Source organism: Onychomys torridus, chromosome 11 (genome assembly GCF_903995425.1).
Source record: "Onychomys torridus chromosome 11, mOncTor1.1, whole genome shotgun sequence".
In the NCBI taxonomy this organism is placed as follows: domain Eukaryota; kingdom Metazoa; phylum Chordata; class Mammalia; order Rodentia; family Cricetidae; genus Onychomys; species Onychomys torridus.
Window position 1 is genome coordinate 60,098,288 of NC_050453.1, and position 12,351 is coordinate 60,110,638.

At 52.5% G+C, this 12,351-nt stretch overlaps 1 protein-coding gene across 13 annotated transcripts in view; it reads right to left on the bottom strand.

The window, feature by feature from the left end:
• Nucleotides 1–12,351, bottom strand: part of Plekha6 (pleckstrin homology domain containing A6) — a 141,843-nt gene that overhangs the window by 8,398 nt on the left and 121,094 nt on the right. For all 13 annotated transcript variants that reach the window (XM_036202352.1, XM_036202353.1, XM_036202349.1 and 10 more), the window contains 12 exons: nt 12,219–12,299; nt 11,681–11,830; nt 10,420–10,515; nt 8,981–9,092; nt 8,561–8,700; nt 7,453–7,602; nt 6,114–6,243; nt 5,834–5,940; nt 2,563–2,739; nt 1,046–1,213; nt 833–966; nt 207–352 (listed from right to left, as the gene is read on the bottom strand). In XM_036202352.1, coding sequence (XP_036058245.1) covers nt 207–352; nt 833–966; nt 1,046–1,213; nt 2,563–2,739; nt 5,834–5,940; nt 6,114–6,243; nt 7,453–7,602; nt 8,561–8,700; nt 8,981–9,092; nt 10,420–10,515; nt 11,681–11,830; nt 12,219–12,299 — 1,591 coding nt within the window. The remainder of the gene's footprint in view (nt 1–206; nt 353–832; nt 967–1,045; nt 1,214–2,562; nt 2,740–5,833; nt 5,941–6,113; nt 6,244–7,452; nt 7,603–8,560; nt 8,701–8,980; nt 9,093–10,419; nt 10,516–11,680; nt 11,831–12,218; nt 12,300–12,351) is intronic.

Consider the following 12,351-nt stretch of genomic DNA (forward strand, 5'->3'; position numbering starts at 1 on the left):
CTGACTGTGAGCATCAATGAGAGCTGAGCCCCTGGAGGTCAGACACTCTGGCCCCTCTGTACTGAGCCTGGCACAAACCCAGTGGCTTAGTGAATGCTCACTATGACCTGGCATCTCTCTGAGCCTGCCCCCCTGGCACACTGCACTTCCTCCCCTACACCTGGTCAGCTGGCGTCCCTGGCAGAGCGAGGCCCAGCCCCTCTCACCAGACAGCATGCGGCCCCTGCGGGAGGCCTCGGTCGCCAGGGCACAGGAGATTTCAATCCGCTTCTCCTGCTCCTGCAGCTGGCTCTCTGAGTCCTGGGGCACGTCCACAGAGTCCCCCTCGCCGATGGGCACCACGTTCTGCATACTGAAGAGGCACAGACACACAGACATGGAGGGAGGGGACAGCATGGTCCAATTGGCTTGGGGTGGTCTGCAGCTGAGGTTGGCGGGGAGGGCCAGGGGCCTTTGAGTATGCAGCCTCTGGTGCCCAGCAAGGCTGTCCCTAGGAGCGAGGGAGACCCTGGCAAGACTGTTGGGATCCCTGCCCTCAATGTTTTCAAATGAATTTTCAAAAGTTCAAGTGAACATGTGGGGCAGTCTTGAAGGGAGGGAGGATGAGCTGAGGCATCCTCCATTTTTGTGCACAAGCCCAGCAGGTCTTTCTGGGGCCCAGAGGCAGCATCCTCATTTCTGCCAGAAGCCTGGATATAGTCTGCTGCCCTTGGCCACTGCTTCTATTTTCTCTTCCCCGGGGAGGCAAGGTGCCAGCCACCAAGACATCTAGCAGCCTAGGAACTTAGGAGCAGGGAGGGCAGTGGAGTGCAGGCTTGTCTAGGCCTATCACCTGGACTTGGCAATGAGCGTCTTGATCCTCTCCACTTTCTTCTGCTTCTCCTTCAACTCCTCGGGACTCAAGGGAGTGTCTGGTTCCAGGTCAATGTACCGTTCAGGAATGAGGACTTTGTCTGGAGTGGAGAGCTGCGGAGGGCCTGAGGTCACCACCTACATCCCCTCCCTGGCCATCACCCTCCCTCAGCCCCATCCTGAATCTACTCACCTCCTTACTGATGTCCACATGATAGTGCTGAGGCTCCAGCTCCATTTTGCGGAGCCGGGCAATTTCCTCCCGTGGTGTCTCATAGGCCTGGCCCCCAGGTTCCTCGGCCCTCAGGGCTGCCTCCAGGTTGGAGATGTCCACTTCGTGGATGCTGCGGTGACGGCGCACCTGGGGGAATAGCACTGTCATGACTACATCTCTTCTACCCATGTCTCCCTCCAGGCAGGTCTTTCTATTCCTGTATCCTTGCCCCTGACCAGCATCCTTGGTCAGGCTCCCACTGGCCTGGCTGCACAGCCACCTCCTTCCTCTCTGTTCCCGACACCTGCCCACAGCAAGGCCCAGAGGCACAACCTCATTAATCTCTCCTGTCAGTACTCACTCCTGTCCTTACACCTTGGGCAGTAAAAGCAGTGTGTTCCACATTGATTTCTTTGTTTGTTTGGTTGGTTTGGTTTTTTTCCTAGACAGGGCTTCTCTGTGTAGCTTTGGAGCCTGTCCTGGAACTCGCTCTGTAGGCCAGACTGGCCTCGAACTCACAGAGATCCGCCTGGCTCTGCCTCCCGAGTGCTGGGATTAAAAACGTGCACCACCACTGCCCGGCTCCATATTGACTTCTAATAGTCTCAAGCTGTGGAAGTTCTGAACTATGGACTTGAGCAAAACTGTATGAAGGTAGGATTTGCATCCAACTTCTTGTCTATTTCTGAAACTTACTGTAGAGAAAAGTTAAGCAGCTGCCTTGGCTACACCCACCTCTGCACTTAGAGCTGTGAGACCCAGCACGCTCTTTGTTTCTCTTGACTTGATCTCCCTATCTATAAAACAGGGGTGACACATTTGAGATCACTGCTGTCACTGATGGGTTAAATGAAGGAATATAGATGGCTCCGTGAACAGCACCTGCTCAGGGAGCCACTATGGCTGTCCTCGGGGTACCCAGGCCAGTGCTCACGATGCAGAATGTGCCCAGAATCACATGAGAGCGATGGCCCTTTCTACATGATGGATTTTGCACTATTCCCTACCCAATTGACTTTCTGCTTTTTAATTGTGTGTGTGTGTGTGCGCGCGCGCACACGTGTACGTGTGTGTGCATATGTGTATAAGCACATGTACATATATGTTTGTGGGTGCCTGCTGAGGCCAGAAGAGGGCTTTGGATCTCCTTAATTAGAAGGAGGCAGCTGTGAACCATCCGATGTGAGTACAAGGAACTGAACTCCAGTCCTCTGTAAGAGCAGCAAGTACTCTTGAACACTACATAAATTTTTGAATACTTCATTTCAGCAAAAACATTCATCAGCCTTTTTTTTGGGGGGGGGTCATTACTTTTCATTAGACATAAAGCAGAAACACGGGCTGAAGGAATTCTATGCAGGGGGGTATCCCAGGAGCCCTGCTACGTTCTGCTTCGTCTCTCCTTCAAGCTCCCTGGCCCAGGCTGGCCATGGGCAGAGAGCAGCAGTATGGACAGATGGCAGACTCAGGCCTGTGGGCAGCTGGGAGGACATTACCACTTTGTAGGCAGGCCGGGTGCTAGGTTCAGGAGCTGGGCTGGCTGGGAGCTGTAGGCTCCTCCTCTTTTCCTTCATGGAGCCGCTCTGATGCCGCCGCATCCGGTCCATCTGCTCCTCCACGCTCATCTTCACCTTACCCTCTCCAGAGAACACAGCACTCTTGGGGCGCTCTTGCTGTAAGGAGGAAACAAGGCTCGGCCAGGTGCTCCCCGCCCCACCAGGTCGCCCATCGCTCCAAGTGCCCCAAATATTCCTTCTGTAGGTAGCCTGCCCATAGAGGGCTGAACAATGGTTCCAGAAAAACATGTTAAATTTATTCCGGGCCCTGGTGCCTGCAAAGGTGATTTTATTTGGAAACCTGAGGTCATCCTGAATCAAAGCTAACTTGGATCCAATAGCAACTGTCCTTGTAAAAGGCAGAAAAGATGACAACACGGAGCAGAAAGAGGGTGATGAAGATGGAGTCGGAGGCTAGAATGATTCATCTACATGCAAACAAACACCAAGTCTGATTAGCTGGATCTGCACGTAGGAGGGAGGCTGGACAGATTCTCCCTCAGCGCCAGCAGCAGCGACAACCAACCCTGGCAGCACCTTCATTCTGGATCCACACACAAACGAAGAACAGATTTCTGTTGTTTGCAGCTATGTAGGACATGGTGATTTGTTTCAGGAGCCCCGGGAAGCTTATAAAGACTGGGATACTAGGAAATGGGGTGCTAAGAAATACTTAGCAGAGCAGAAGAGACTTCAGAATCAAGAAATGTGGAGAGGCCGGGAGAATTTTAAGGTGAATAATGAGGAAAAAAATCATAGGTTTCATTGGTGGAAACGGGGACTTCAAAATTATTCTGATAAGCTCATCAAGCATCTCAGGAGCCAGAAATAGTGATGGGCCACCTAAGAAGGCTTTGAATAGGCCTCACAATGGACAGCATGGATCCCTTTAAATCCAGCAGGGCCACATGTGCTTTTGAGAATGCTATCAGAACCAACTCTGCCAGTTTGTAGATAAAATGAGGATGTGGAGAAAAAGCTATCCAATTTTGGGGCATGATATAGGCAAGAAATTGGCTAACAGAGCTTCTTGGCTACAAATGCCAGCTACTCCCTCCAGAAAAGGCAGGCTGACCCTGAGAGAAAAGCCCTGGCTATGGAAAGACCAGTCTGGCACCAAGGCTAGTGGAGCCTTCACCTACCCACAGGCAGGGCAGTGAGCCCCAAAAGACTCTCCTCAGGCCCTAGGATCCAAGGCTAGAGCTCAGAGGTACAGCATTTGGCCAGCATGCACAGTGCTCTGAGGTTTGATCTCAGCATTGGCAAATAACAACTTGCTTGAGGTTGGAGATCCTTTTATTCCTTCTAATTCTCCTTTGGGACAAGAATGATTATCTTGGGGCCAGAAAGCTAGCTCAGCAGGTGAGAATGCCAGGTTGTGCAATGACCCAAGTTCGATCCCTGGAGCCCATGTAAAAAGCTGGATGTGGTGGCAGTCACCTGTAACTCCAGCACTACTACCCTGAAATCGAGTCAGACACAGGGGAATCACCTGGAAGTTCACAGGCCAGCAACAGAGAGAGACTCTGCCTAACAAGAACTGATTCCTAAAAGCTGTCCTCTGATCTCCACACATGTATCATGGTACACACACACACACACACACACACACACACACACACACACACAGAGTGAAAAAGTAAATAAATTCTTAAAAAAGATTAGCATAACAAACACAATCTAGAGTCCCATGCACACCTGCTAGACATGATTCTGATGATGAGTTATGGGACTTACCTTCGTGTGGGGTGGGGGTGCATGTGTGCACACATTTGTGTGAGGATGCACTCACTTGTGCATGCATGTGTAGAGGCTGGAGACTGATTCCAGCTTCCTCTACTGCTCCTCACCTTGCTTTTTGAGACAGGGTCTCTCCCTGAACCCGGAGCTCACTGTTTTGGCTAGACTGGCTAGTAGTGAGTTCCCTGGCTATGCCTGTCTTTACACCCCCAAAGGTGGCCTTCAGGTCAGGCCTGACTTTCACATGGATATTGGGGATCTGAGCTCAGGTTCTCATGCTTGCAAAGCAAGAACTTTACCCCCTGAGCCCTCTCTCCAATCCTGTCTGTCTTTGTTTCTTGAGACAGGATCTCATTCTGTGATCTAGGCTGGCCTAGAATTCACTGTGTATCCTCAGCCTCTCAAATCCTGGGGGTATAGGCATGAGTCACCGTGCCTGGCTGGAGATGTGGGACTTCTGAGCCAATAATAGTTAGATGAGATTTTAGTATTAAGGTTAATGATGTCATGATTGAGATTTTGGGGTTCCTGGAATAGAAGGAGTACCTTTTCAAGTGGAATGGCATGAAATTTGGCACTATAGTTGTTGAATGTGATCCCAAAAAGATATGTCTGAACCATAGCCCCTTAGGCCCAATACTATGCCCCTTTTTGGAAACAGGTTTCTACAATTGTAATTAAGAATCTGAAGATGAGGTCATCATGAATTTAGGGACCCCAAATCCAATGAGGAATGTCCCTTTAAGAAAGGGAGAGGGGCCAGGCAGTGGTGGCGCATGCCTTTAATCCCAGCACTCGGGAGGCAGAGCCAGGCAAATCTCTGTGAGTTCGAGGCCAGCCTGGGCTACAGAGTGAGTTCCAGGAAAGGCGCAAAGCTACACAGAGAAACCCTGTTTCGAAAAACTAAAAAAAGAAAAAAAAAAGAAAGAAAGAAAAGAAAGAAAGAAAGAAAGAAAGAAAGAAAGAAAGAAAGAAAGAAAGAAAGAAAGAAAGAAAAGGAGAGAACATACAGGGAAGGCGATGTCAGGGTGATCTGATGGATACCAAGCCCGGTGGGGAAACACTGTTCACCAGGAGAGGCCTGGGACACAGTCTCTCAGCTTTCCAAAGGAGCCAACACTGGTGGCGCCCTGACTTTGGACTTCTGGCCTCCAAACAGGAAGCATAAAGTTGTGTTGTTTTAAGCCACTAGGTATGTGTGGTGATGTGTTAATTTCCAGGAGCCCTAGGGAGCTAACAGCACACTGCACTCTGGCCTCTGTTCTCCCTGCTACATCCTATCCTGCCCACAGCATGCTATGACAATGTGAAACACGCTCATGTATTTACCATGCTCCTCTTCCTTGACCCTTGACATGTCTATGAAGGACCATTCTTCCTCCCACATGTTCTACCTCCCTCCCTAGCTCTGGGTCCTAAGAGGTCACGACCACTGGGCACCAGCCCTCAGAGCCTGCAGGCATGCACTTACCCGTGAGGAGAGACCATTGGTGAGGCCATTGGAAGTCCTTCTCATTACTGCTGATGGAGTCATCTCCTCCTCAGCAGGAGATTTTGTCCGAGGGGGCACGATGCCAACTACAGTGAGACAGAGCAGACAGAGGGCCTTGTGGGAAGCAGGGGCTAGAGCACCTGCTTCTTGGGGAGAGGTCTGGTTGCTCTCTCCACTGAAGCTGAGGGTGGGTGAGCATCCTCCTTCAGTATGGGGGAGTACCTTCGCCTTACTTAGGCAAGTGTGGGCTGAAACATACCTTTGTTGAGGGCTGTCTGCTTCTCTGCCTCCACCTCTTGCCTGGTGGGCACAAGGCTGATGTCTCTGGGGGTATCCAGGGGTGATGTCTGGCCGGGCTCTTTCTTGTTTGGCTCATAGCCTGTTTGGGGCTGGGAAGGAGGGATGAAAAGATGGCTGATGTTAGGGTGAATGCTAGGTCAGGCCTCCTTAATGCTTTCCTTCAAATCCTCTAAGATTCAGAGGGCAGGGAAATTGCATGGGTGCTAGCTGGTTCGTAGTGGGCAAGGATGGCTCTTCCCTATGTGTCACAGACTGTGTTCTCTCAGGAATGAGAGCCAAGAAGGGTTTCATTTTAGGCTAATCAGAGAGGTCCTTGCCCAACCCAGGTGTCTTGGAAAGCTTGAAGAAGCACAGACTGTCTGTGGGCTCTGGATCATAGGAGGAGCCACCATAGGGGGCCACAAATCCTAGAGTCTCTGAGGATCCTGCCGGGATTTGTGCAGACTAGGCAAAAAGAACCAGGTGGCTGGACCTTAACACCAGGGTTCCGGGGACGTGTAAAGGGCATTGGCTTGTGGGTTTACAGAGCCACGAGGCCGCAGACAGCCTCTGTGCAACCCCTTCCTATTGTACAGTCAAAGAGTCTAAGCCTCACTGAAAATTCAGAAAATAAGAAATAAGGCTAGAATCTGAAACCATAGCAATCACCCAGCCAGAAGCCTGGGCAATAGGCAAGTCTTGTCCATTTCTTGGTGTACCAACTACAGGCAATGCCAACTATTCTGCCTCTCTTGCTGGCAAGGCCTCAGCTACACAAACTACATATAATGGAGTCTGGATAGACCATGGGTCTCCCAACAACATACAACCAAGTCCAAGTCTCATTATCCACCTCTTTGTCCTGACTAAGGACCCAGGTGAGAAGCCCACAGGGAAGATGAGGGCCTGTGTCCTTCCTTACAGACTAGAGGCTCATGAGACCCAGCGAGAACAAGACAGAGGCAGTGAGAACATGAGAGGATGGGGGTCTGAGGTGGGCAAGGGACAGGAAGGGCCTGGGATGGCACCAGGGAAGGTATCATTCCATATCCTTTGGTTTAATCATGGTGGTAGGGCTCTGCACCCACAGCCATCAGATGCTCGTGAGCCAGGATTGGGGAGGATTGTAATTTGCTTTCCATTGTCCACAGGAAGCAAAAGGGAAGATGACCTGTGAGACTGTTACCCAAGGGCTCAGGAGAAATAGAGCTTTGCGGAAATTCGTGGGAAAACAAGCCCAGTGCCCTACACTGCCCCTCCCCGGGTCTTTGTCCCATACCGCACCGTCCCACCCTCCCAAACCCCAGGATGCTGGGTACCTGACCCCTGGCTGTCTCGCCACTGTGATGCCAGGAAGGGGAGTTGGGGTATGGCCAGAAGCGGCTCTCACTAGGGAGTGGAGGGACCGTGGGAGGAGAGTCCAAGGGGACGTAGGCTTTGGGGAGGGGCGGCCGAGGTGGGCCAGGTTCCTGAGGCAGAGAGAAGCCAGAGCATTAGGAGGAAGGAGAGCAGCCACTGTGAGAGCAGAAGACAGGGTTAGCAGGAGCCAGATAGTCTCATCCTATGAAGCACAGCCCAGGCCTGGGCACCGCACCCCAACCCCGGCCTGGCAGAGCTCCACACCCACTGGCAGCCCTCTGCCTGGCCTGTAGACCCTCCTCAACTGATCCCTCCTGCCCACCTCTCCACATCTCTCCCCACTTTCCCAAAGCCCCCTCAGCACTGCCTCCCCATCACGCCAGGACTTTCCCATTCTGTATCTCCCCATCACGCCAGGACTTTCCCATTCTGTATCTCGGCCACTCCCTCTCTTGCCTATACTCCATTCGGCCTCTCCCTATCCAGACACCCCATGGTCCCATTTAAGCTCCACTCCCCTCTTCTTTGGAGTACCGGAGTCTTTATAGTCTGAACCACGTGACTCATTACTGATACTCCACCCACATCTCCTATAGGTTATTATAGCCTACTATAAATTGGTCCCTACTGGATGCTGGCTCTCCGAACAAAGGGCCTCGGGGGCCTGCCTGGGTACCATCCAAAGAGCTTCTTTCCATCCTACGAACGCTGACTGACTGACTGACTAGCAAACAGCTCCCTGTGCTGACCCTCAACCACCCTCACCTCAGGACACTCCTGATTTAAATTCCCACCAAGTAGAGGGGAATCTTTGGAAGTCATCTTGGGTCTCAGGAAGACTTCCTTGTGAGGCAGCTAAATTTAGATGACAGGTGGAGACGGCAGTGGGTGCAACGGAAATCCCAAGGAAAGCTCATAAAACAGTTGGAAGAACAGTTCCTAGATACTGTGAACCCAAACACTAGGATGGGGCCCCTGGGGAAGAGGTGGAGGGACTGTGTGCCCTTCCCGGTGGTCAGGATCTGGCCTTCCTGCCCCCATCGACCCTGTACTGTTTCCCCAGCTTACCTCGCTGGACCCTGGCTTGGTTGGAGATCCCTGAGAACCAGACACCATTGAAAAGGGGCTCAGGGGACTGGTAAGGCTGGCAGAGCTGAGAGGGCTGGCTGGGCTGTTGGAGCTATAGGTGGTTGAGGGGCCGAGTCCTCCTGAGAAACAGAAGAGAGGGGTAAAGAGTGGAGGGCGCTGTGGCGGGGTGTGCACATGGGGACAGGGGGTGGAGGAGGCAGGGGAGACGCCCGCAGGTGTTGGGTCACAGGCTGGCTACTAAGAGGTCCTCGAGGCAGCGGACACAGCACCGAGGTTGACACCGCAGCCTCTGAAGTGTCAGAGCCCTGGGCTCAGGGACAGCTCTAAGGTCACGCATGGGTCCTTTAGCGAGAGTGGGCTGGGATGCGACAAGAGTCCAGGGATGGAGGTGCCTACTACCTCTGTGCTTGGCTGTGTCCGTACCCCGGGACGGGTTGTTCTTCCTCAGCCCTTCCATCACATCTTGGATCCTCCAGATCTCCTTCTGAATTTGCCGACTGAGCACCTCATTCTGAAAGAGCCAAAGAGTGACTCAGGATGTGCCTGCCCTGCCCTCGGCCTGGACCCCTCTGATCAGGAGGGTTTGGAATCCCTGTGTTCCTGCATACACATCTTTCTTATGGGGAGTCTCTGCCTCTTTAGCTAATATAAAATTGTGTCCCCACAAAAGCCAAGGCCTCAGAAGCAAGAATGAGGAACCCCTGCTGAACCCCCATGGGGGACCAGGGGACATTTCCTGTTTTCCACGGGGCAAGACTTTCCAGTGGGTTTTTGTCTTTTTTTTCCCCACATTCCAACAGCCTAGCCATGAGCTACATTCTACTACAGCTCACATTCTGAAATTTAACAGCTACCACTTATTCTGTGTGCCTCGGTACCAGGCGCCACTCCTAATGCTTTGTGTGTGCAAACTCATCCCGGCTGCAGGACTCCTCACCAAGGTACCGAGAGGCCGTGGTTCCTACTTCGGAGAGGAGAGAGGAGACTGTGTCCAGGGCCATCCCCCGAGGAAGCCGCAGAGCCAGGGTCTAAGGATGGGTCTTTCTGAGTCAGGAGTTGCTGCTCTTGCCCACGGCCCTCCTCCCTCCTAAAATGTGTGCATTTAAAGAGCAGTGGGACCTTGGGATGTGGTAGCAGTATCTGGGTCCTCTGGGTCCCCACTTTACCCAGCATAAGGTAGGGAGGTGAATTTTGTCATCAGGAGAAAATCAGGGTGTTAACTGTATCTGAGGAACAGAGCTTGCAAAACAATGTAGAGAAGAGGCAGGGTTTGATCAGACAAAAGACAGGGGAAAAAATAACATAAACCAGAAGCCTCCAACATCTACCCGGTCCTCCAAGCCCCGGGAGAGAAGCTCTGCTGCTCCTAAGGCCACAGAGATGGCTCCGGCACTGCCAGCCTTTTCAGTGTCTTGGGAGGTATTTATATCCACATATCTGTTTTTAAATCCTTTCAGCCACAGAATATCCGGCCTCTAACCTGAGTCTCTTGCCTCATTAGCTCCAGCCCCTGTGAGTTGAGGCGAATAGTCTCATGTTGTCTTCAGCCTAAAAGTATAGCCTTCAGTGGCCCGAGTCAATCTGTTCTTCCTTCTCTCTCTGTGTCTCTCTCCTCTCCCTCTCTCTCTCTCTCCCTCTCTCTCTCTCTCTCTCTCTCTCTCTCTCTCTCTCTCTCTCTCTCTCCCTGTCCATCTCAGGACCAGCTCCTTGTCTTACATGAAATGGCTGAATCAAGAAAGGAACCACTTTGTTCTCCTTTGCCACAAAGGACAAGGGAAGAGGCAGAGCACATCTTGCCCCTCTCCCCCCACCAAGCTTAGGGCTCCCCCCGCTTTCACCTGGATGTCCAAGTTGAGCTGTTCCCAGAGGTCTTCATGTAGGGCAGAGACCTCAGACTCGAGGTTCTCATACACCACTGTGCTGTTGGTCAGAGCCTGCAGGGGGAGAGGATTACCAAATTACCAATAGTTCATCTGGACTGGATTTAAAATCACCATGGACACACACCTCTGGGTGTGCCTGGGAAGGTGTTTCCTGGGAGGAGTAACTGTGTAGGGATGATGTATGTGGCGCCGTCACACAGGCTTGGGACCAGGATTGACTATAAAGGGCATGGCGAGCTGAGCACCCCAATCCATCTCTGCTTCCTGAATGTGGGTGCAAGTGACCAGCTGCCCTGCACTCCTGCCCACCATACCCTCCCCACCACGGCAGGTGTGTTCCTTCAAACTGTGAATCAGAAAACCCTTCCTCAATGTGTGCTGTGGGATGTCTTTCCATATGCTGTGAATATGTGTGGCTCCCGTTGGATAATAAATAAAGCTGCTTTGGCCTATGGCAAGGCAGCTTAGAGGCAGGTGCAAAATCCAAGCAGAGATATAGAAAGAAGAAGGGTGGAGTCAGGGAGACGCCAACCTGCTGTCCAAGGAACAATATGTAATGGGACACAGGTAAAGCCACGAAACACGGGATGATACACAGGTTAATGGTAATGGGTTGAGTTAAGTTATACAAGCAAGAAGCAATAGGCCGTACAGTTCGTAATTAATATTAAGCCTCTGAGTGATTATTTTAAAAGCGGCCATGGGACCGCCGGTCCAGGTGGGACTGAAGAAACATCTGGCTACACTGGTTCTCTCCCCTTCGAGACACTTCCTTCTCCTCTGGGCTGTGCTTTCCTGGGCCACTGTGATTGGAACAAGCCGTGCTGAAGGATCTGCCCTTGTCCTCCTGGCAGGGCAACAGCCAGCCAGCCAGTGCCCTGCTTCCCCAAGGCAGAGGGCAGAGTGGGCAGCATATGGGTTAGATAAACCAAGGAACTCAGTAACCCTCAGCTGTCACTGCCTCACAGGAACCCTGGTGCACACGCAGCCTGTGGGGAAACGAGCTTGCTCTCTGGGTGGAGACACTTTGGAATGAACAGGTGGGCAAGCTCGCTGTTTGTGCATGCCCCTGCAGCAGGAGTGCCTCTGCAGCACTCTGCTCTTACTGTCTCGGAGCCGGTCGCGTCAGGGCGGCACAAAGGGGAGGTCGAGAAGGGGATGTTGATGGCCATAGCCCCTGCTCCCGGGCCACAGCCCCTGCTCCTGGGCCCCTTACCGTGGTCGCCTGTGACAGCTCCACCCGGATGTTGATGAGCTGGTTCTGTAGAGACTCCTTCTTGTGCAGCAGCTTCTCGGGGTAGGCAGGCTGGCTTCCAAACATCTCCAGCTCCTGGTGGGTCCCCATCAAGGCACTTTCCAGGCTCTCCTAAAGAAAGACGGGGATGGCGTGAGCTGCCCCTGTGACCCTCTCTAGATGCCTGAGGCCCTAGCAGTTCCGTCAGGCAGCTCAGGAGAGGTTATCCTCATCCTGGCTACTGTCCCTTGGAGATAAGAAGTTTAATGAGGAAAAAGCTCTCGCTGGGCGGTGCTAGCACACACCTTTAATCCCAGTGCTAGGGAGGCAGAGGTAGGCAGATCTCTGTGAGTTCGAGGCCAGCCTGAGCTACCAAGTGAGTTCCAGGAAAGGCTCCAAAACTGCACAGAGAAACCCTGTCTCAAAAAAAAAAAAGGTCTCTCGTGCTTTGGAAGGACAGAGATGGCATCTCACACCATCCCCATGCCAGCCCCATCTCCAAAACATCCCAGACTCTCACCTTCTCTGCACGCAACTGCTGCACCAGCCGGTCCTGCTCCCTCACCACCTTGTTCTGCTCACACAGCTTGCCCAGCAGCTTCTAAGGGTCCAGAGGGGAGAAAGGAGGGGATGAAGGGCATGGTTTCACGGGG